We start from the raw sequence: 25,537 nt of genomic DNA on the forward strand, positions 1-25,537 counted from the left end.
CGCTCGGCGGCAGCCACGTTCCGGCCTTTAGGGTTTCCCTTCTGGACCGTTGGGTGCTCCATCAGGAAAGGGGTTTCTTGGGGACTTCTCTAGATGGCATTTGCCGGTTAAGCCTCGGATTATCGCTTCTTTTTAAAATTAAATTTATTTTTACATTTTTATTTAGTTTTGTCTGCGTTGGGTCTTCGTTGCGGTGCGCGGGCTTCTCATTGCTGTGGCTTCTCTTGTTGCGGAGCACGGGCTCTAGGTGTGCGGGCTTCAGCAGTTGTGGCACGCGGGCTCTAGAGCGCAGGCTCATTAGTTGTGGTGCACGGGCTTAGCTGCTCCTCAGCATGTGGGATCTTCCTCGACCAGGACTGGGGCCCCCGTCCCCTGCATTGGCAGGCGGATTCTTTTTTTTTTTTTTTTTTTACACGTTTAAGTTTATTCAAATTTATTCAAAGCAATCTGGTTTCATATGTATTATGCTATTGGAAATAGTCTCATGTTTTGTTTTTTTTTTTAACATCTTTATTGGGCTATAATTGCTTTACAACGGTGTGTTAGTTTCTGCTTTATAACAAAATGAATCAGTTATACATATGTTCCCATATCTCTTCCCTCTTACGTCTCCCTCCCACCCTCCCTATCCCACCCCTCCAGGCGGTCACAAAGCACCGAGCTGATCTCCCTGTGCTATGCAGCTGCTTCCCACTAGCTATCTACCTTACGTTTGGTAGCGTATATATGCCCATGCCTCTCTCTCACTACCACTGCGCCACCAGGGAAGCCCACAGCCTTTGTTTTGAGTTGATTAGTGTGTCAGCGCTTGAGGCGGGTGAGTGCAGGGAGCTGGTGGATTTGAGCGAATTCAGCATTTCTGCACTCAGCAAACATTAGTTGAAGTATCGGAGGACTGTTCTAACGCCAGGGATAGAGGGTTTCCACTCTAGTTTCCAGTGCGGTGCGGGGAGTCGAACTTCGAAGGCCAAGGTCTAGGAGGAAGGAGGTGAATGATGAGAAGGACGCAGCCAGGCCAAGATCTAGGAGTAATCCCCACAGGGGGAGGGAACAGCAGTTGCAAAGACCAGAGGCCTGAAGGAGCTGAGAACTGGAGGCATGAAGAAAACTCGGGTGGCTCTTGCCCAGAAGAGTAGAGTGGGGAGGAGATGAGGTTGGCCAGATCATGTAAGGTTTGGGAGGCAACGGTAAGGAGTTTGGCTTTTATTCTAAGCCCATCGAAAGCTGAGAATCTGTGTGCCAGGTACTGTGCCGAGGGCCTGGGAGAGGCAGTGGGTGTGCTATATTGGAGGTGGCATGCTTTTGCTTAGTGTGAATGAAATCCCCTAGGATGCGTTAGCGTGGGTTTGTATCCTTTGTTCCTGGGGTCACGGTCTACTTACTGGGTATGCTGCAGGGTCATGAGGCTTTGGAAGTTATGTGTATCACTTCACCCAGGATTAAAGCGGGGCATTTGTTTGGGGTCCCAGTTGGATTAAAGAGTGCTGATAATTGACGCGCATGGCTGGCTTCCTGCTAAAAAACCACAGTTCTGGGCAGAGAGCTGAAGCTCCCCAAAGACTAGGGATTGTTGTTCTTGGGGGAGAGGGAACTTGTCAGTGTTCATTCCACAAGCATCACCGCTCTTGAGTTTCAGCCTGAGAAAGCAATCCTTGCCATGTGACCCACGAGGATGCCAACCCCTACCGTCCTCCCTCCTGCTTCCACTAGTGAAGCACTGTTCTGCCGGCGTCAGTGGGTCAAATGGGTGTCAGTAATATCTCCTTTTGGCATCATTTGCTTTTTAAATGTGAGAGGCAGTATCCTTTAGTGGTTCAGAGCAAGGTCTTGGTTACCTTGAGCAAGTTACTAAAATCTCAACTGTGCCTCAACTTTCCTTATCTGTAAAATGGGACTCTAGAGGTACCTACCTTCTTATAGGGTTGTTCTGAGGGTAAAATGAGCTAATTATAATTCCTCACTTGCAGAGACCTGGAGGGAGGGAGGTAATCCTGTGTACCTTTTCTATTGCTCCATGCATTCTCATCCAGTTACTGCAGGAATGGGAGAGACGGGAGTAGCTTGAAAAGTCTTCCAGATTAGTAATCACCTTCCATGACTCACCAGCGTTTCCTGTCTCTCTCAAATCCTGCTCTCAAACCCCTAGAGCCAAGAATCTCCCTGTGAGCCTCGGGGAGCTGAAGGATAATCAAACTGTTAATATGTTAGTAAGGGTGTTATAAGCCAGGGGTTCCTGGAACTTTCCTGGTAGGCAGCCTTGGAGACAGTGGGGAAGGATTCCAGAATCTGTGCTTTTAAACCTTGGGGATTGAAATCTAGGTGGGCACCTTTTATTTTACAGATGAGGAAACATTTATTCATTCAACAAATATTGAGTGTCTAGATACTATACAGGGAGCATGGAACACATGTGGGGTGATGAGTGCAAAACCTGATCCTGGGGCTCCTCTCCTGGAGCTTACGGTCCAGTGGGAGAGATGGATGTGAGTGAAGTAATACCACAGGCCCACGATTAGAACTGGTGACAAGTGCTACAAAATAAAGATGCTCTATTTACAGTAGCCAGGACATGGAAGCAACCTAAGTGTCCATCGACAGATGAATGGATAAAGAAGATGTGACACATATATACAATGGAATATTACTCAGCCATAAAAGGAAACAAAATTGAGTTATTTATAGTGAGGTGGATGGACCTAGAGTCTGTCATACAGAGTGAAGTAAGTCAGAAAGAGAAAAACAAATACCGTATGCTAACACATATATATGGAATGTAAAAAAAAAAAAAGGTTCTGATGAACCTAGGGGCAGGACAGGAATAAAGACACAGACGTAGAGAATGGACTTGAGGACAAGGGGAGGGGGAAGGGTAGGCTGGGACGAAGTGAGAGAGTGGCATGGACATATATATACTACCAAATGTAAAATAGACAGCTAGTGGGAAGCAGCTGCATGGCACAGGGAGATCAGCTCTGTGCTTTGTGACCACCTAGAGGGGTGGGATAAGGAGGGTGGGAGGGAGACGCAAGAGGGAGGGGATATGGGGTTGTATGTATGCATATAGCTGATTCACTTTGTTATAAAGCAGAAACTAACACACCATTGTAAAGCAATTATACTCCAATAAAGATGTTAAAAAAATAAAAATAAAAAATAAAGATGCTCTACGGCAATTCTGGCAGGAGGACGTGATTGTTTGGGGAAGGTGGTGTGAGAAGGTGGGCTAGGAAGTCTTCCCAGGAGAGGGAACCATTGAGTTGAGTTTTGACGGATGAAGGGTCAGCTAAGGACATGGGAGGGTGGGAAAGTGCATTATAGTTCCTGAGACTGAAACTGCCAGTCCCTGAGGGGGTGGGGCTGGGCAGGATAAATGCCTGATAAAATGAATTGATGAAAGCCTATGTGGCTGGGGGGAGGGGCTGGAGAATGGGTTTGGGAGAAGCCACAGAAGATTGTGTAGAGGAGTTTGGTCTTTAAGAGGGATTATTAGCTTCACACCGAGGAAGGGAGGAAGTTGAGAAGCAGCCAGCAGGCTGGAGTGAGTTACTCCAGCGCAGCCACCCAAAAAGGATGGGTCTGTGGTGTTCCCCCTCCCTGGGCCCTGAGTCACCCAGCTTCCCAGTGATAGTAGGACTTAAGAGCAAATGAATAAATACATTTTAAAAATCCTGTCCATGGTATTATCCATAATACTTTGATTTCTAATGATGTAATTCAATGTATATAACTATAAAAAATTGGAAAATGCTAAAATGTAAAAAAAAAAAAAAAAGATCTGGAACTGCACCCCCTGGAGGTAACCATCACTGCTGTGTTGATGTGCTTCAGATCATGTACAAACAATTGGAAATTCTAGTTTTGTATCCTGCTGTTTTCAGTTAAGTATTATCATAAGACTTTCTCCTGGTCATTAAAATGTTTTATAAAACTTAATTTTTAATGATTGTGTAATATCTCATTAAATGAACCAATCCCTAGGGAGAGGTTTATGTACTGTACAATTTTCCAGCTATCATGCTACATTGAAAATTCTTGTATTTAAATCGTCGTCCTCAGCTCTGATCATTTCCATAAGCTTAATTCCTTGAAGTGAAACGACATGGTCAAAACAAAGATGACTGTTTTGTCCTTTTTATGTTTCTTGCTTTTTTTTTTTTTTTTTGCTGTCCGCGGGCTTCTCCTGTTGTGGCCTCTCCCGTTGCGGAGCACAGGCTCCGGACGCGCCGGCTCCGCGGCCATGGCTCACGGGCCCAGCCGCTCCGCGGCATGTGGGATCTTCCCGGACCGGGGCACGAACCCGTGTCCCCTGCATCGGCAGGTGGACTCACAACCACTGCGCCACCAGGGAAGCCCTGTTTCTTTCTTTTTAAATCAATTTTTATGAGGTATAAATTATGTGCAGTGAAAGGCACCCATTTTTAAAAATTGAGTTATATGTGAGATATAACACTGTGTAGGGTATATAGTACATTGGTTTGATACATTTGTATTGCAGTATGACTGCCAATAGTAGCATTGGTTAACACCCTTATCTCGTCATGTAATTATCATTTCTTTTAGCTCTGGGAACAATTAAGATCTAGTGTCTTAGGAAGTTTATCGTTTATAGTACAGTTTTGTTGTCTATAATCACTGGACGGGTACACTTCATTTCATTGTACTGTGCAGATATTGCGTTCTTTACAAATTGAAGGTTTGTGACAACCCTGCGTCAGTCAAGTCTATCAGCGCCCTTTTTCCAAGAGCCTTTGCTCACTTTGTGTCTCTGTCACATTTTGGTCATTCTCACAGTATCTACAACTTTTTCATTGTTATTATATTTGTTATGGTGATCTGTGATCAGTGATCTTTGATGTTACTATTATAATTGTTTTGGGCTGCCGTGAACTGCGCCTATATAAGATAGTGAACTTAAATGTGTGTGTTCTGACTGCTCCACCAACCGGCTGTTCCCCCACCTCTCTCCCTGTTCTTGGGCCTCCCTCTTCCCTGAGACACACAATATTGTAATTAGGCCAATTAATAACCCCACAGTGACCTCTAGAGTTCAAGTGAAAGGAGAGGTCAATCCATGCGGCAAATGTCATAGTGGTCTTATTTTCGGAAATTGCCCCAGTTACCCTGACCAGTCAGCAGCCACCAACATGGAGGCCAGACCCTCCACCAGCAACAGATTAGACTCGCTGAAGGCTCAGATGATGGTCAGCATTTTTTTAGCAATAAATTGTTATAGTTATTTATTTTTGCCATTTTATTTTTTTTGAATTTTATTTTATAATCAATTGTTTTTTAATTAAGGTCTGTAGGTTGTTTTTTTTAGACAATGCTATTGTACATTGTCCTACTGTAGTGTTAAGAGACTACAGAATAGTGTGAATATAATTTTATATGCCCTGGGAAACCAAAAAATTCACGTGACTCGCTTTATTGAGATATTTGCTTTATTATGGTGGTCAGGAACTGAACCTACAATAACTCTGAGGTCTGCCTGTACCATGTATCAGTCTCCAGGACTTATTTATCTACTAGTTACAACTATGTACCCTTACACACCATCTGTCCCATCTCTCCACCCTCAGCCCCTGATAACCACTGTTTTATTTTCTGCTTTTCCAATTTCAATTGTTTTTTAGATTCCACATGTAAGAGGTATCATACACTATCTGTCTTTCTCTGTCTGACTTATTTCAGCATAATGCCCTCAAGGTCCATCCACATTGTTGCAAGTGGCAGAATTTCTTTTCTCGGGGCTGAGTAAAAATTTTAAGTGTAGAATCTGCTGAGTTTTGACATGTATGTACCTGTATAATCACCATCCCAATTTTAAGTATTTATTGTTTTTTAGTTTTTAGTTCAATTTTGTTGGGCTTGATTATTTTTAGTACCCACACTGACAAATTTCTTTGCAAATGATTATATCAAGTTGTAGATACATCAGCAATGCGTATTTTCCTAAGTAGTGGTTATTCTCTCTTATTAATTTATTGAACAAAAAGAAATAGCATCTTGTTTTTACATGTGTTTTTTTGATTAGGAGTGAGGTGTTGGATTTTTCTGTGCTTTTTTTTTACTAGTTGTAAGACTGCTCTTGGAATTGTCTGCTCATGTCGTTTGTCCGTTCTGCCTCGGTCTTAATGTTCTTTTTTCTTGTTTCTGTAAATTCCTTAACTCTAGTCATATTTGCTACACATATTCTCTCCCAACTCTCTCCTTCTCCCTACGGAAAGTTTTAGATTTATTTATCTCATACCTTTTGATAAACATTCTATGTTATGTACTTCTAGGTTTTCTATGGCTATATTAAGGATTTCAGCCATCTGGAATTTATCGTAGCTCACGTGCTTAAGGATCAATTTTAGACTAACAATTTTAGACGTACAGTAGGCCTCAAGCGATACGGCGGAGGCATTGCTTTTTAAAAACAAGGATACCTTCATCACTTGTATGTTTTGGAAGTGCTGGACAAACCCAGTAAGACATGAAGTGGAAATGGAAAAAACAATATGTGGAACAGAAGGAAAATTACTAAGTCGTTCTAGAAATCCGTATTTTAGAATGCTTGCTGTCGCTAATGGGTTCAGGTACAACATAGACAGTCCAAAGCAAGACCCATTTAGAAACATATAAAAATGAGATTTCATACCTAAAACCAACCCAATGTATGAAATAAGTAGGAATACTTCTTAAAACAAATATGTTATAAATTATCAGTGGTGAGAGGAAGAAACACACACACACACACACACACACACACACACACACACGCACACACGCGCGCACACACGCGCGGATAGAGCTATGCCATATTGCAGGGTAGAAATACCAAATATTGCCGTTCATCTCTCCCAAGTTAAATCCCAAGGACTTAGCTTTTATGCAGTTCTAGTTACATTTCAATAGACTTTCTATGGGAATGTTTTCTGTAGAATCAGTAGGTAAAGTTATCTTAAAAAACTCTGTAAAATACCTGACAGATACTGTTATAATTGGGAAAAGACCAATAAAGAACAGTGTTCACTGTTAAAAAAATTCACAATGTACAAGTTAAAATGAAAAAGAAAATTACCTGTGGTCCCATCTTTCTATAACCATTTGTTAATGTTTTGCCAGACATTTTCTGGTCTTTTACCTTTCTATCTATAAATATATTTTTAAAATCTCAAATATACATTTTTGTTGTTTTTTTTTTAACGACAGGATTATTTATCTTCTTTTCTCATTAGTATTTCCTGAAGCATAATTTTTAAGGCCATCTGAAATAAGTGTGCAGTTAAGTTCTCCCCAGATAACTTTGAGATATCTTTGCTTGGATCTCTCATTTCCTTAGGCTAAACCTCTTAAGGTGGAATCACTGTGTTTATAAAGAGGGACATTATTAAGGCCTTATCTTGTCTGTCTTCTTGAAGTTGTCAAATTCTTTCTGGAAAGGTTGTGTGGCTTTATGGCCAGACTAAGAAGACAAGAGTGTCAGTCTTAAAGGATCAGCCTGATTAGCAGGAGAGGAATGGATCTCACATGGAAGAAAGAATAAGTAAAGGTATAGCCCATAGAAGTGGGAAAGTATGTTTGGGGCACCCGAGTGGCTCACTTACCTGGAGCTTTGAAACATGAGATGGAGTGGTGAGTGATGGATGGGGCCAGACTGGAGGAATCTGGATTATTAGGTGGTGAGTCAGCGAGTCGGGAAGGGTTTGGGTGGGGACGTGACATTACCAGCTGGGCTGTGGGAAGAAGGGTCTGTCCTGTCCTGCAGGCAGTGGGTGGTCAGGGGGAGGTGCTGGGGGACGGGCTCCCCTCGAGGTAGGCATCGCAGTCTGGGTCAGCGGGAGTTAGGACTCAGCAGTGGGAATGGGACTCTGGTGAAGGGGTGGGATGGAAACAGTTGGGAAGGCAGACTCAGAATGCTTGATTGACGTGGGTGTGAGATGGAACCTGCAAGAGGACCCTGACACTAAGAGGAAGAGCTGATTTTAGAGATTTCAAGCCGGAGGGGCTTGAATGTTGGTACTAAGGATGTAGGTGTGAGGGAGGCTGGGAGGTAGGGTTGCCAGGTAAAATACATGATGCCCAGCTCCATTTGAATTTCAGATAAACAATAACTTGTTAGTAGAAATATATTCCCAATATGGCCTGGGACATACTTATACCACAAACATTACCATTATTTACTGCTTATTCAAGGTTCATTTTATTTGCTAATTGGGCAGCCCTGCTTGGGGGTCAAAGTGCAGAGAAGCCTAGACCCTCCAGTGCACCCAGGCTAGTGTGTTTCAACTAAAGACTCAGAACCAGCATTTCAGTTAATTAAATCTTGGATTTCGCTTCGGCTCATCCTAAAGTTTCCTTTAAGTCTCAAGGAAAGACGAAAAAAAAGGAAAAGAAAAAAAGCCCAGGGCCTTTGATGAGATTGGCCTTGGTGAGATCTGCTGGGTTCACAGCTTTGCTCACACAGCTACCTTGGGTGGGCATGAACAGAGGACAGACCTACAGGGGACAAGGCCTGCCCTGTGCACTCACACAGAAAAGGGGGTTTGCTTACATTCAGATGCTCGTGCTTGCACAAAAAAGACCCTGGAAGGATGCTACGTAAGAAAATGTTCAAAGTGTCCTCCCTCTGGGGAGGGGAGGGGCACCCAGGCCTGGGAAGACTTTTCGTTACTGTTCTTTTTATATTTTGAATTATTTTTTTTTAAGTAGGTGCATATATTACCCTTTGAAATAAACTTTTTGAAAGCTGGAACATGCATTTACCCAGAAAATGACAAAGCGGTCACCTTGTCTAACAGGACAGCATGAAGGGCACAGGAATGTGGGTGTCGTAGCCCCAGGCCCTAGACTAGTGCCTGGCCCCTAGTAGGCACTCAACCAATAAGTATTTATTAAAGGGATTAAGGACTGGCCCAAATATTTTGTGATCTAACCACAGAAGGATGTTTGCACTTCTCAAGTTTCATTCATTTTAGGAAGAGGCAGTGAGGGAACCACAGGCGTGGTATTTAAGGAAGCCCACTTCGCTGGGCCATGTGGTCATTCTCAAAGAGGAGAGTTGACGCCGTGGGAATGAAGGAAACCACCGTGGAGAGAGAAGGACAAGAAGCTGTCCACCTTTGGGGTGAACAGAGAGAGACAGCGTGGAAATAGACAGAGGGTGTGGGTGGGGGGCCAGGTGAGCGTGCCCCTCAGCAATCCAAGGACCAGAGCTTCAGGGAGGAGAGATGATCACTCTATCAAAACAGTCTACCATGTGATCCAGCAATCCCACTCCTGGGTATATTTCTAGAAAAAAATGAAAACGCTAGTTTGAAAAGATACACGCCCCCCAATGTTCATAGCAGCACTATTTACATTAGTCAAGACATGGAAGCAAACTAAGTGCCCATCAACGGACAATTGGGGGCTTCCCTGGTGGCACAGTGGTTAAGAATCCGCCTGCCAATGCAGGGGACACGGGTTCGAGCCTTGGTCAGGGAAGATCCCACATGCCGCGGAGCAACTGAGCCCGTGTGCCACAACTACGGAGCCTGTGCTCTAGAGCCCGTGAGCCACAACTACTGAGCCCACGTGCCACAACTACTGAGACCACCTGCCACAACTACTGAAGCCCACACGGCTAGAGCCTGTGCTCCACAACAAGCGAAGCCACCACAATGAGAAGCCCACGCACTGCAACGAAGAGTAACCCCCGCTTGCTGCAACCAGAGAAAGCCTGCACGCAGCAACGAAGACCCAACACAGCCAAAAATAAATAAAATTAAATGTTAAAAAAAATCTTAATCATTAAAAAAAAAATTGGATTAAGAAGATGTGGTATAAACGTCCAATGGAACATTTCTCAGCCATAAAAAAGAATGAAATACTGCCATTTGCAGCAACGTGGATGGACCTGGAGAATATTATGCTTAGTGAAGTAAGTCAAAGGCAAATACTATATGATATCACTTACATGTGGAATCTAAAAAATAATACAAATGAATCTATATTCAAACAGAAACATATAGCACAGGGAACTCTACTCAAAAGAATCTAAAAAAGAGTGGATATATGTATAACCGATTTACTTTGCCATACAGCAGAAACTAACAACATTGTAAATCAACTATACTTCAATAAAAATTAAAATAAAATAAAATAAAAAAGAAACAAAACAAAACGGAAACAGACTCACAGACATAGAAAACAAACTTGTGGTTACCAAAGGGGAAAGGGACAAATTAGGGGTATGGGATTAACAGATACAAACTACCATACATGAAATAGATAAGCAACAAGGATTTACTGTATAGCACAGGGGATTATACCCATTATGTTGTAACAACCTATAATGGAATAGAATCTGCAAAAATACTGAATCACTACGCTGTACACCTGAGACTAACACAATATTGCAAATCAACTATACTTCAGTTAAAAAAAAAAATATATATATACATATATTCAACAGACAACCCTGTGGGTTTTCAAAGGACAGGATACACAATGGTAGTCTTTCTGGAAAAAACGATGCCTCCTCCTATACAGAGAACCCTCACAGCATTTGGGGACACTGCCCCCCAAATGACAGGCTTTAGCAGGAAAGACCATTTCTCGCCCCACGTTTCTGACTTGTCATCCTGGTCAAGGCTGAAGCACGACCATGGGTAGGCTTGGTGCTTCCAGGCCCTTCTTTGGATGTTTGAAGGGCCAAATTGCCCCTCAAAGTGCGGGCTTCTCACTGCAGTGGCTTCTCTTGCTGCATGGGCTCTAGGCGTGTGGGCTTCAGTAGTTGTGGCAGGTGGTCTCAGTAGTTGCGGCACGTGCGCTCAGTAGTTGTGGCTCGCGGGCTCTAGAGCTCAGGCTCAGTAGTTGCAGCGCACGGGCTTACTTGCTCCGCGGCATGTGGGATCTTCCCTGACCAGGGCTCGAACCCGTGTCCCCTGCATTGGCAGGCGGATTCTTAACCACTGCGCCACCGGGGAAGTCCCCAGTTGTCCGTTGATGGGCACCTAGTTTGCTTCCATGTCTTGGCTAATGTAAACATTCTTCTGTTCCTTTCAGAACGCTGTCTCCAAGTATGGCTCTCAGTTCCAAGGCAATTCCCAGCACGACGCCCTGGAGTTCCTGCTCTGGTTGCTGGATCGTGTGCACGAGGACTTGGAGGGCGCGGCCCGGGGGCTGGGGTCCGACAAGGTCAGTCGCCCTCGAAACAACACGTGGTGTTTGATTTTCTTTTTTCCCCTTGCGCGTTTACTCAGCTCTTCAAAACTCAATCTTGAAATTCAGATCCGTAGATGTTTGCGTATTCTGGCCGCTGTTCACACAGTACCGTTCCCTGCTTCTTCCTCTTTGCCCCTTTTGTTTTAGACCAGACGTTTCCTCCCATTGCAGTTCCTCATCCTCTTTAATCCCAGTGACAGGGTGAATAGGGTTTCTGTTTGGTTTAAAGTTTGAAAAAAAAAATCTCCTTTTTGTCAAAAAAGTTTGGTCATCTGAGGCCATGGGTGCCATTGCTTATTATTTTTAGATGCTTCCATTTTAACTCCACCCTTGCTTTTTCAGTTACTTATCCTACAGAGCAAGCGATTCCCAATCTTTTTTTTCAAGACACAGGATGGATGATCTTGACATGTGGGCACACATCAGTCCCAGATTTGGATGAAACCTCAAACCTTTGGGAGTAAGAAAGCCCTACGATCATTCGTCGTAGCCACCGCTAGTTGATAAATCAGCTGTGTTCTCTATGGGCTTTGCTAACCCAGTGATGGGTTCTACTCTAATCCTATCCTTTTATCTCTCTCTTAAGAAAGTAAAAACGAGTGAAGTTATGATTCCATGAGTGAGCAGAATTATTACAACAATATCCATGAATAATCTGCTATAATTTAAAAAATGTTTCACAAGCTTTGGTAATTAATCAGTCGCATATTACTTTTTATGTGTCTCAAAACTGATCCAGATGCAGCTATAAGAACTGCTGTACTTGTTTTTTTTTGTTTGTTTGTTTGAATTCTGGACATTTTATTCCCATCCCCCTCGTGAATCAATTAAAAAGCCCTTTGGAAGTGTTTCAATCTTTCACCCGTTACCTTCCCATCCTTACATTATCTGCTCAGAGACCATTATTCTAGAGTAATAAAGTTTGAATGGAAAAATGTGACACAAATGGACCTATCTACGAAACAGAAACAGACTCCCAGACGTAGAGAACAGACGTGTGGTTGCCAAGGGGGAGGGGGTTGGGGGAGGGGGTTGGGGGAGGGAAGTATTGGGCGTTTGGGATTAGCAGATGCAAACTAGTTTATACAGGATGGATAAACAACAAGGTCCTACTGTAGAGCACAGGGAACTATATTCTATATCCTGAGAAAAATCATAATGGAAAGGAATATGAAAAAGAATGGACATATATGTATAACTGAATCACTTTGCTGTACAGCAGAAATTAACACAGCATTGTAAATCAACTATATTCAATAAAATAAATTTTAAAAATAAAAGAATAAATAAATGGGGGGGAGATTGAATGGCAGTCACAGTTTGTAGGATGAATGAATCGAGATACGTAATGTGCAGCATGAGGACTGTAGTTAATAATACCATACCGAGTGCTGGAAATTTGCTAAGGGAGTCGATTTCAGGCCCTCTCACCACACATAATAAAAGGTAACTACATGAGGAGGTGGATATGTTGATTGGCTTGACTGAAGTAATCATTTCACCATGTAGATGTGTATCAAATCGTCATGTTGCACTCCTTAAATACATACGATGTTTATTTAAAGATAAAATGGCTCAAGAAGCTGAGTCATTTTTTTTTCTTAACTTGTCCACACAGCCAGCTGTTGTCTTTGTTTCTTTCCCTTTTAAAAATGACAAGCGGCAACTTTAAGAAAAGGAGGGCATAGCCGTATATGTCTTGAATAAAGAATAGACCTCTTTTAAACAACAATATAATGTAGAAGCTAAGAGCTTGACAGAGCTGCAGAAAGAGTACTCATGTCTGAGACAGCAGGTTGCCCAATGCATGGAACAGGGAAGATAATGATTGTACAGTGTTCTGTACTCCTCAGAGCACATCTTGGAGTGTTATACACGGTATGAGTAGCTACTATCATTTGCGGGGTGTTGTTAGAGTTATTATCCCCATTTTATATATGGGTAAACCAAGAATCAGAGAGGCTGTGTAACCTTCCTGAAGCAGCACAGCTTAAGAAGAGGTAGAGTCAGGATTCAAATCCAAGGGAGGTCTGGCTTGAAAGCCTGTTTCCTTATCTTAAAAGGAACCATCCCAGGACTTCCCTAGTAGTCCAGTGGTTAAGACTTCACCTTCCACTGCAAGGGGCACAGGTTCAATCCCTGGTTGGGGAACTAAGATCCCGCATGCCAAAAAGATAGAAAAATAAAAAGAACCACTCCATTCACCCCCAAAACACACAAACGAAACAAAGCAAAAACTTCACCAAACAGAACCTGGGAGGACCAGACACTTAAAGGTTATGGTGGTTTCTCTGGGTTGTGGGATTGTGGGTGATTTTTCTTATACGTACGATGATTTTCTGTTTATCTAATTCAGACCCTTTTAGTTGCAACTTGGTCCAACTTAAGGAGAGGGCATTTATTGTCTTTTAGAACTTGTGAGTCCAAGGGTTGATCCAGCTTCAGGTAAGGCTGGATCCAAGGTCTCCTTATCTCTTGTCTTTCTCTTCATTCTCAGACTGACTCTGCCCATCTAGTGGCAGGAGGGGCCCCTGCAGTGCTCACAGAGCCTTTTTCACTTGGGATTCCAGAAAAAGCCCAGGCAAGAGTCCGATTGTCTTAGCGTGGCTCACATGTCCACTCCTGGGCAGGTGACCAGCAGGATGGAATATTCTGATTGGGCACATGGGTCCCATGCCTGTGGGGTGAACTCCACCCAAATCGCATGGGTAAGGAAGGTTTCTGTAGAGCTGGGGCACGTTGGAAAGGAATGCTGAGATGACAAACGTGTCACTACACTGTATTCCATAATCTTAGCATGAACACATTTTGAAATCAGAATGATGTATTAAAAAGAGAGAGATGTGGCTTCCCTGGTGGCGCAGTGGTTGGGAGTCCGCCTGCCGATGCAGGGAACACGGGTTTGTGCCCCGGTCCGGGAAGATCCCACATGCCGCGGAGCGGCTGGGCCCGTGAGCCATGGCCGCTGAGCCTGTGCTCCGCAACGGGAGAGGCCACAACACTGAGAGGCCCGCGTACCGCAAAAAAAGAAAAAAAGAGACACTGTTTATTGAAGTGTGTTACATGCCAGACATTTCATATGATGCTTTTCATGACTTATTTCACTGATGCATAGGAGACACTCAATAAAACCCCTGAATGGTTGAATAAATTAAGTAGTTATCATGCTTTAATATTTGATAACTCATAATAAGGATAATAGTAAGTAACTCATAATAAGGTTAATTCATATATTACAGTTAATGGAAATTTAGGTTAAATTGTGCAAGGTTCTTCAACTTCTACCTGTGGAAAGAGAATCAAACCTGAGTCTGTCTATTTCAAAGCCAGTGTGCTGGATCCCTTTCCTTATCCCGAGTTTCTTGTGCTTTCTGTTTCCCACCAGAGGGAGGGAGGAGACCTGGGTGCCTCTTCCTTCTGGCTGCATCTAGAAAAGTCTTCTTGGGAGTTTCCTGGTGGCCTAGTGGTTAGCATTCCAGTCTTTCACTGCCATGGCCCGGGTTCAATCCCTGGTCAGGGAACTGAGATCCCGTAAGCCGTGTGGCATGGCCAAAAAAAAAAAAAAAACCAACAACAGCAAGCTTTCTGTCCTGTGCCAGGCAGTGCTTCCTACCTGGAAAGTAGGAGGGATAAACAGCCTTCCCAATTACCTTTCAGTCTTCCTCTTTTGTGCCTTTGTGGCAGGAAAAGGCTTTGGACTTAAGGATGAGGAAAAGCACAGAGAGGTTAAGTAACTTGCCCTAAGTCACACAGCAAGTCAGTGGGAGAGCAAGGATCCAGATCTAGAAAATTCAACTCTAGAACAGGGCTTCTTAGCCTCAGCACGTTTGACATTGGAGCTGGGTAATTCTTTACTGGGAGGGGTGTTGTCCTGTGCGTTGTAGCATTTGTAGCGCCCTTCTACCTACCAGACGCCAGTGGTACCCCTAACTGTGATTGATAAGCAAAAATGTCTCCAGACATGGCCAAATGTCCCCTGGTCGGGGGAGGGAAAAGCGTTTCCACATTGAGAGCCTCTGCTCTGGAGCCTTTGCTCCCAACCACAGTTCACCACCCCCAAACCTTTCTTTAAGACGCCTTTGAGTTTATTTAAGCCAATAATCCATAACAACTTCAAAACCCACATAAAAGCAGCCCGAATTGGTCTTCCAATTTCCAATGTGCCCCGCTACTATATGTATATGTTCTCCACGCTGCAGCCAGAGTGATCTTTTCAGAGAGGAAATAAGATCACGTCACTGTCCTGCTTAAATTCCCCTGGTGGCTTCCTGTTGCACTTACAACAGAATCCGGACTCCTATGCGGCTGACGGGGCCCTACCTGACGGGCCCACCAATCACTCCACCTGGTTTCAGCCCCCTCTGCCCCTTGCTCATCGTTCTCAGCCACGCTGGCTGCTTTCTGTTCCTTTAATGGCTAAGGGTGTCAGGAGGGCACCACAACCCAGCAAGACCAGGGGTGCTTGTTGGTCGAAGAGAGGAGCTTGGCCCACTCTTCATTTGATCTGACTGAAACCAGAAAAGATCTTTTTCTCTGTCTGGGGTCAAAACCTCTCCTGAAATTCACTCTTAGAAAATCGGGCTGCCTGCGGAGGCCTGGCTGTGAACGCTTGAAGGTGAAAGAGCAGAGCTATTGGACTATTTGGCACAAACTTGATTTTCTGTTTCCAAGAAGGAAAGGGACTGTCCCCTGTGTAACTCTGAACAATTTTTCTTTCTGAGGTTATTTCTGTTTCAAAACATATGAAAGCCATGTAGTTCGATTTATTTGAAACTAGAATAGAAAACATAAGGACCGCTTTCTTCTCTGTTAATGCAACGACAAATGTTTTTGTCTGGTGAATAGGGCATCTTTTTACTATCCGGTAGACACTGTGACACTAGCAACCTTTTGGGTAGTTTATCATACAGGAAATGCCACTTTTGCAGAATTAAGAAAGGGATGAGGGTGGGGAGAGGACCAGGAAGCTAACATTTATTAAGCATCTACTATGTGCCAGGCAGGATACCCACATCTTTTTTGGTTCAAATGATGGCTCCGTGAGGTGGATGTAATAGTCCGATTCCTTTTAGATGCGGAATGAGGCTCAGGGAGGGTTTTAGGGTCACTTGGTTAGCAGGGTAGCGCCAGCCGGGTCTCACCTGATAGACCATGCTTTGTGAGTGACCCTCTGCTGCCTCTTACCCCAGCCTTGTCTGGGATTTTCACTTTCCATACCCATCCTTGGATGGTCACGTCCACAGCCTCTCTCAACGCGTGCTGCCTTATCGTCTGGGTGCAGACGCAGCCCGGATCATTGTGAGGTCTTTGGTTGCGAGGAACGGCAGCCAACCAGATGCCTCAAACAAGAAGGGGATTAGTTGGAAGGCCAAGGGGGAGTGTGCAGAATCGAAGGGGAGGCTGAAGACCAGGCTTGGAACCATCAAGAACCAGACAGCTCTGGGGTGAGGGTGTCTCAGTGGCAGGAACAGCTCAGTCCTCCAGCCTGGACACTAGAGTCGGTGTTTGCAGGCTTTGGGTCACTCCGCCCATGGTTGACACGCAGGGCAGGAACATCTCATCCGTCTAGCTTGGGTCATGTGCCTGCCTGTCTCTTGGTAAGGGAGGACAGGACCCCCGAGGAAAGAGCCTCCCCCACCTCCCCGTGGACTGAGGCTACTCCCAAAGAAGAAGGGTCAATCCTGAGCAGGCCCAGATGCCAGTGTCCACTCTGTACCCAAGTTCTCTCTCTCCTCCGAGCCCTTCAGTTACCTGCCGTAGGTGTCTCTGCCTCGAACTTGGCTTGCCCTCCCCTCCTCCCCTGACCCACTTCTCCTTTTGCCTTTCCCTCTTCTGTTAATGGAAAGTGGTTCTCCAGGCATCAGACTGGAAGCTTGGAGCTGGCCCTGTGTATCCCTCCTCTGTCTCCGTTTCCTTCCCCAGCAGGTGCTCAGTTAGGAGCTGTGCGCACAGGGTGTCTTGATTGAGTTCCTACCTCCTTTTTATTTTCATGGCTCCTACTCTAGTTCACCCTGTTGGCACCCGGACCCTTGAGCCTCATGATTTGTGTCCTAACTCCAGACGCCCCCTCCTTCATCGTGCCCACGCCTGTCAGGTTATAGCGTGTCTCTGTGCGTGTAGCCACCGCTTAGGTTCAAAACCCACTAGACACTCCCCTTCATGTAACAACAGCAAACACTTACACAGTGCTTGCTGTGTGCCAGGCCCTATTCTAAGTGTTTTATATACATTAACTCTTTTAATCTCAAAATATCCCTAGCACATTGGTACTATCGTTCATTACCCCTTTATGAAATTGGAAAACCATGGAACAAAGAGTTTAAGTAATTGATTTAGCTGGATCAGAGGTTGAGAAACTCTCACAGCTAAGTACCAGTGCAGGGATTTGAACCCCAGCAGTCTGACTCCAGCGTCTAACCCTTAACCCTGGTACTATGCTGTTTACTGAACCAGGAATCTTCTTTAGGACATTTAAGGCCCCATCCAACATGGTACCAGACGCCCTCTCTAGCTCTGTTTTCTACTCCCCTTTGTACATCCCGTATTCTGGTCAAATTGGGTTTAATGAAATAGTGGGACTGACTCTTCTTAGTATTTGTCACTCTTATTTGTACCAAAATTTTATTATGAAAAATTTCAAACATGGAAAAGTTGGATTCCTTATACAGCGAATATCTCCTACCCACCACCTAGATTCTATAATTTACATTTTACTAAAATTGCTTTATCATGTATTTATCTACCTATCCATCTGTCTGTCCACTCATCACTCCATCTTTTTCTCATCTTTTTTTTTTGGATGCATTTAAAATTAAATTTCAGACATCAGTACATTTCTCCCCAAACACTTCCCCTGTGGTCCTTTCTCCTGGCTCTTTGCCGGCCTTAAAGACGGGAGTGATGTGGCCATAAGCCGTGGAATTCCCGCAGCTACCAGAAGGTAGAAGAGGCAAGGAACGTACTTTCCCCCAGAACCTCCAGAGGGAGTGCGGCCTTGCTGACACCTTGGTTTCGGCTCCGTGATGCTGATTTTGGATGTCCAGTCTCGAGACCTGTGAGGGGACACATTTCTGTTGTTTCAAGCCACTAGTTTGTGGTCGTTTGTTACAGCAGCAACAGGACACTTATATGTAAGGGAATGTAGAGAAGGATACAATAGGACAGATTGTGGAGGGAGGAGGCTCAGGCGTCCATTATTCTAAGGTGCAAACCTGGTCTGTCTGAGAAAGAGAATGCTCGTGTTAGACTGGAAAACGTGGACAGAAACAGCTTAGCAGGCGGAAGATGGGCAGATTTGGTGTGGATGTATTTGAAGTGATGGCAGCTCACCCAAGTGAAATGTACAGAAGGCATCTAGACACAGGGGGCCTAGAAGGATGGAGGTAAAGAACGGGGTTCTCCACCAAGGTTCATGCTCTTTCAGCGCACACACGCACACACACACACTCTCATAGTCTCTCTCCCGCTGTCTCTCTCTCCTCTCTGTCTGTCTCTGTCTCTGTCTCTGTCTCTCTTGGAATTGGGGAGGTCCAGGGATCGAAGGGGAGGCGGATTACGGTAAGACAACATGGAAGGTCCTGGTTCTGCAGGTTTAGGTCCATAGAATGGTGCTGAGGACCCAGGAGGAGGTGTAGGTTCGCTGGTCTGAACGCAGTGGAGTGATGAGAGGCACATCTGATCTTGCTTCCTCTCCTCATTTCTTTGCAGCTTCAGCCTGAAGCCAGGAAGACCTCCGAGGACCTCCCGTCGCCATCAGCTCAGCTTCCTCTAGGCCAAAGCTTTGTGCAAAGCCACTTTCAAGCACAGTACAGGTAAGAATGGGGTGTGTTTAGAATCTGGCCTTAAGGGCTCAGCAAACTCCTATGCTGGTAACTAACCTCCCTTTGCCAGGTTTACCCCGAGATTACAAAACAACAGAAACCATAAACACCCTTCTCTCTCCCATTATAAATCCCAATTAACCACTAACTTCTATTGTCTCTGACCGTCAGTATTTCATTTTTTTGTGTTTTTTATTTTATTTTTGGCTGCGTTGGGTCTTCGTTGCTGCGCACAGGCTTTCTCTAGTTGCGGTGAGCGGGGGCTACTCTTCGTTGCTGTGCGCGGGCTTCTCATTGCGGCGGCTTCTCTTGTTGCGGAGCACGGGCTCTAGGCACGCGGGCTTCAGTACTTGTGGCTCGCGGGCTCTAGAGCGCAGGCTCAGTAGTTGTGATGCACGGGCTTAGTTGCTCCACGGCATGTGGGATCTTCCCGGACCGTGGCTTGAACCCGTGTCCCCTGCGTTGGCAGGTGGATTCTTAACCACTGTGCCACCAGGGAAGCCCCCTCAGTATTTCTTTTCTTTCTTGCTGTCTCCTGGGCCTTCCATCCCCCCCTTGAAGGAGAGGTGATGCAAGCATGGTTCTCCAGAGTATGAATGTGGAGGCCAGGATCTCCCCAGCAGGCCATCATTGAGAAGTGGATGAGATCTTTCTGGTTTGTTCTTTATTGCCAGAGAGCCAAGTTTCACACATTATTTCGAGTTCAAGATTTCCCAGCATAATGGAGGATATAAAAGATATATAATTATGTAGACTCTGACTTCAGAAAGTATATGTTCTCTTTGGGCTTTTATATATGACAGTTCAGAGATTCACATAAGGCAGAATATTTTCAAGAATGACAATGTTGTAGTGAAAGCACTAACCCCCGGGGCTTCTCGAAGGAGGTATGCCTTTCCACGGGCTCTGCAGGATGAATAGGGTTGAAAAGGGTGGGAACATAGTCAATGAGAGTGACATCCGCTTCGAGGTGGGAATGAGCGCAGTGATCAAGATTGAGGGGAAGCCACTGGTTACATATATGTTCGCCCAGATAGTTTTTGATTTAACTTAGAAGAGCCCAAGGAGATGAGGTACAATCTGGGGTCAGGCATTTCGCGAGGACACATAGTAAATGGCAGAAGCAGGATTTGACCTCTGAAGCACAAGTCCTGTTTCTGCTTCTTTGTAATTCTTCCTCTTGGGTGGCTCTTCCATCTGACCTTGTTCTTTTCCTGTGAGGTTCTGCTGTTACTTCATGCACAAAAGCTTTGCCTTCCTGTTCTCCATTATGGATACCAAAACTTTTTTTTTTTTTTGCGGTACGCGGGCCTCTCACTGTTGTGGCCTCTCCCGTTGCCAAGCACAGGCTCCGACCGCGCAGGCTCAGCGGCCATGGCTCACGGGCGCAGCCGCTCCGCGGCATGTGGGATCTTCCCGGACCGGGGCACGAACCTGCATCCCCTGCATCGGCAGGCGGACTCTCAACCACTGCGCCACCAGGGAAGCCCCAAAACATTTTTTTAGATTTTTCTTTTGGATGTTGCATTAAATCACTTTCAAAGGTGGGCTTTTCTCTGAGTCTTCTGCATGCTCTTCTCTTTCCTTTGCCCTGTTGTCTTTTTCATAAGCTTCCTGTTGGTTTTTTATCTCTTATTTACTTCAAACAAAGTAACGATTATTCAGCCTTCTAGAATTCACTCACAGCCGTTTACTTCCATACTTTTGGGAGATTTGTATTCTTTGTATTTAGAAAGGAGAAGATGACTTAAAATTGCCCAGCAGTTGTGCTAATTTAGGATTTATGTTATATTCATGGATCGCCCATAATATAATTTGGACGTGATCACTGTCTTTGAGGTGATTATTTATTTAGGAAGAGCAACTAGTTTCGGAAACCCTTTGGAAGAATGCCAAAGCTGCTTTCCCACTGGAACGGAAAATCCATAGCACTTGAGAAGTTCCCTCACCCTGCCCCACCGGGGAGAAGGACCTCAAAAGACCTTGAATGACAGCCACAGTGACCCTGGGACACTCCCCTCCTGCCCTGGCTTGCTTACATTGGGTAATTCAGATCTCTTCTGGATGAGCCCCTGTCTCATCGTTGTCCATGAAGAAATGCCCACTGGAAGCAGCTGCATAGCACAGGGAGATCAGCTCGGTGCTTTGTGACCACCTAGAGGGGTGGGATAGGGAGGGTGGGAGGGAGGGAGACACAAGAGGAAAGAGATACGGGAACATATGTATAACTGATTCACTTTGTTGTAAAGCAGAAACTAACACACCATTGTAAAGCAATTATACTCCAATAAAGATGTTAAAAATAAATAAATAAAATAAAATAAAATAAAATCCCCCCCCCCCCCCAAAAAAAAGAAATGCCCACTGATTTCCTAAGAGAAGTGGTGATGTACTACGAGATTTACATGCAGGAAACCTAGATTTCGTGTCTACTAACTCACCTTTTAGCCATGAAAGCTGCTTGCAGGGCATCTGTCTTATCTCCAGGTACTCAAAGCAGAGGCTGCTTGAAAGCAAAATAAGGAGACAGAGGAAAACAATAGAGGAGGAGGGAGAAGAAAATCTAGAAGGAGGGAGGGGGAGGCATAAGGCAAGGGCGGGTTAGATCTTGGGGAAGGGTCAGCGTGATTGGCTTCAGGTGCCCCTCCTCTGTGTCCCCGTACCATAGATCTGCCTCCTTTCTCCACTCACTCATTCTCTCTACCTTCTTCCCTTCTTGTCCACACATCCTCTTTTCCTTCTTGCACATCCTTGAGCATCTGATACTGCGCTTGGTCCAGTGGCTACAACGAAGGGTGTAACTCCTTGCCCACAAGAGGAAATACTAACCAAGCAGATCCCTTTATTCTCTGGGTGTTTAATCCATGCCTACTACGTGCCAGGTCCTCTTCTAGGTGCTGGGAATTGAGCTGTGAAAGGAGTCAGCCCCTGTTCTCAAGGAGCTCACATTCTACTGGGGGAGGTGTTAGATAATACACACATAATACACACGCAACAATTTGCGATGATGATGAATGTCACCTGGGAGGCGGGGTAGGCCGCTAACCTTAGATAAGGTGTTCAGGCCGGGCTTCTTTGCAGAGGGGACATTTGAGCTGAGAACTGAGTGACAAGGAGCCAGCCGTTGAAATACTTGGGGACAGGGTATTCCAGGCAGGAAAAGCAGCAAAGGGTCTGGGGTGGGAGTGATCCAGGCAAGTTCAAGGAACAGAGGGCCATCGAGTAGTGAGGGGTGGGAGGTGAGGCTGGACAGGTGGGCGCGCACCTGGTCGTGTGGGTTGTAGCCTCAGGGGCAAAGGGAACCACTGCAAAGTTTAAGGCAGGGTGTGGTCTAATTTTCCATTCAAGCAATTGGCTGGTGGGGACTTCCCTGGCAGTCCAGTGGTTAAGACTCCGCACTTCCACTGCAGGTGGCACAGGGCCGATCCCTGGTCGGGGATCTGATCCCACGTGCCCTGCGGTGTGGCCAAAACAAAAAAGAAGAAAAAAGAAAGAAATTGGCTGGTTGTTTTGGTGATGAAGGGAGGCAGGGCTGGGAGCTGGAGCAGCAGGTGATGTGCTGTTCTCTCAGTGGGAGAATGGTGGTGGCTGGACCATGAGGTAGTGATGGAGATGGAGGGATGTGGGCTGGTGGGGAACAGAGTCAACAGGACTTGCCAGCGGGTTTAAGGGTCAGGGGCAGAGGGACCAAGGAAACAATGAGCATCTAGGGTGACTCCCGGGTTTTTACATAGTTGTATAACTGGCACGTGCTTTGATGGAAAAATGGAGGGAGCTTTGAAGGGCACGTTATGGATGTGAAAGCGGAAAAAAACTCTTGTTTCCCTTTGCATTACTCTTGACTACTTCCACACTCACAATCCTTCTGACCCCAGATGTGTGGGTGTTTTTCCCACACTAAGCAATTCTGCGATTCTCTCTGGACGCCAACTGAGTGTCCTACAATTTAACTCAATTCGGCACTACCTACTTAGAGCGGGCACGGACCCCGCAGGTTAAGGGCTCAGTCCCACCGGACTGCCTGCCCGCCGGACACCAATTGCAAGTCCCGGGTCGTCACCTGCTCTGCTGACCAACTGGCTATAAATTGGAGGTTTCCACGGCCCCCTCCTCAGGTTCAGTGATTTGCTAGAGTGGCTCACAGAACTCAGGAAAACCGTTTACTTACCGGGTTACCAGTTGATTTGGAAAGGCTATAACTCAGGAACAGCCAGATGGGAGATTCATAGAGCAAGGTCTGTGGGAAGGGGCGAGGTTCCGCACCCCTCGCTGGGGGCACCGCCCTCCCAGCACCTCCCCACGGTCACCAACCTGGAAGCTCTCCCAGCCCCTTCTGCCGGGGTTTTTATGGAAGCAACATTATGTAGGCATGATTGATCCAATTATTGGCCATACGTGGTTAACTCAACCTCTGACCCCCTTCTTTTTTTCCCAGGAGGTAGGGGTGGAGCCCTCTAATCCCATGCTTGGTCCCTCTGGCGACCAGCCCCGCTCCTGTGGTTTTCTCTGGGGGCTTTCCAGGTATCACCTCATTAGCATAAACTCAGGTGTAATGGGATGGGGTTGGTTATGAATAGCAAAAGATGTTCCTTTTACCTTCATTCTTGCTCTTATCACTTAGGAAATTCCAAAAGCTGTAGGAGCTCTGTGTCTGGAACAACTGTTGGAGACCAATTATATATTTCTTATTATAAATCACAGTATCATAAGGCGTGAGTCAGGGGAGGATTCGTGAAGAAGTGACTTTTGAGCTGATCTGAGACTAAAGACCACAAGGACCCTTTGTCGATTACTATAGAATGATGAGTAAGAAGCAAGATATTCATGCTGGAAAAAAAGACTGGTGACAGCTAAAAATAGCTGCTTTCTGCCTGCAGCAGAGTTAAGAAAAAATGTAGTTAGAGACGTCCACCTAGGCTAGGACTTTTGAGGTCTGAAAAGTGATTTTCTGTAGCCGTCGGTGGGCATCAGCTCCACACTGGAGCCCCTGAGGGTGATACTTGCTGTCCTGGACCCTCTTCAGCCTCTTTTCCTCGGGGGGAGGTTGCCTGGGATGGAGGACCGCCCTGGCATCGGCCTTTATGAAACTGAAAGCTGGAAATGTTATTATGGGTTAATTCAGAGATCCCTGTTCACCAAGATTCTCCCTCCATCTCCCTTGTCCTCCTTTTCAGGGGGCTGAGTTTTTGCCTTTGGCTGGAGGAGAGAAGGAAGAATAGTACTGGAGTGCTGGAGGTTATAAACTAGAGGACAAATAATTCGTTATTCTATATGATTATTACCACAGCCTGAAAACATCTGCAAGTTTAATAGCCAAGGATTGTTGCAACGTTGGAGTTTGGGCTACAGGTGGGATTGTGCGTGTGCGTGTGCGTGTGCGTGTGTGTGTGTGTGTGTTCATCTCTTCACAGCATTCATAGCTTTTATTCACAGAAAGCCTAATCTGGTCCCCGTTACAGGCAGCATTCCCTTTTAGGCAGAGTATGTTTTGGGAGGCTTCCTCAGACCAGATCTTGGAGAGGTGACATCTTGCTTATGCGTCATCATAATTACCTTGCCGACTTGGACATCCGTCTCGCCAGCCAGGGAGCAGGTGAAGCTGGCCAGGTTGGAGGTGTCAGACGTATATTCAGCAGCAGTGAGAGGCCAGAATGTGAAACGAGCAGTGCCATTTGGGGACATTTGTAACCAGTGGAGAGCAAAGAGCAGTTCTGAGTTTCAGCAGCAGGTGAGAGGCTGGCTTTGGAACAGAAACAATTTGACAAGGAGGATGAAATAGCTTAGGGAGATGGGCAAGTGAACATTGAAAGGCATTGGGGTGATTTTCTGTCTCTTTCCTCTGTGAGTACCTGAGAGATAGTAGGACAGGACCGTGAAACTCTGGGGGAGATGGCAAGGACGAAAGGACCCCCAGGCCACATTTGAGGTGTAGGTGGAGCCTGGTAACATCTGGAGTTTTCTGTGAAAGTGACACTGTCCTTCCCCCTGATCTGTTGGTCGCACTCACTTTCCTCATTTCTCATCCTTTGAGGAACAGGTGCATTTCATGTCCTCTGTGTGGTTTATTATGAAAACAATACATTTTCCCCATCCTTTAAATACAAAATTAGACCGTTCTGTGATTTCGCCAAACTACACATCTCTTGCTCCCTGCCAGAGATTCATGGCTGAATCTAAAGGCCATATCCCTGAATCAGTTGACTATGATGTATCTGCAAGAAAGATGCAGCCTCGCTTAGTTTTAGTAGCTTTAAAGAAAAAATGAATAAGTCAAAGAAAAATATTCCTTCTCATTTGTTCACTTAAATATAAAACAGGGATTTGGAAATTTCCCAGGGACAAAAATACATGTTTCAGGCCTATGTTACGCCACGGTACGTGACGGGTGAGGGGAGGAGAGGGGAGGGAGAGAAGCTGCGGTGGCAGAGGGGCCCCCACAAATGGCAGGTCCCCGTGCTGGTTGGAGCTTGATGTCTGATGCCTTCTTTTTACCAAAATATCGTGATGGTTTTCCCAGAGGGAAA

The 25,537-nt window shown here is 45.5% G+C and overlaps 1 protein-coding gene across 4 annotated transcripts in view; it reads left to right on the forward strand.

Annotated features, from left to right (window-relative positions):
* USP43 (ubiquitin specific peptidase 43) overlaps positions 1–25,537 on the forward strand; it is a 62,412-nt gene that overhangs the window by 591 nt on the left and 36,284 nt on the right. For all 4 annotated transcript variants that reach the window (XM_030861418.3, XM_060290874.2, XM_030861419.3 and 1 more), the window contains exons 2-3: positions 11,035–11,166; positions 18,901–19,004. In XM_030861418.3, coding sequence (XP_030717278.2) covers positions 11,035–11,166; positions 18,901–19,004 — 236 coding nt within the window. The remainder of the gene's footprint in view (positions 1–11,034; positions 11,167–18,900; positions 19,005–25,537) is intronic.

This window comes from Globicephala melas, chromosome 20, assembly GCF_963455315.2.
Source record: "Globicephala melas chromosome 20, mGloMel1.2, whole genome shotgun sequence".
Classification (NCBI taxonomy): Eukaryota; Metazoa; Chordata; class Mammalia; order Artiodactyla; family Delphinidae; genus Globicephala; species Globicephala melas.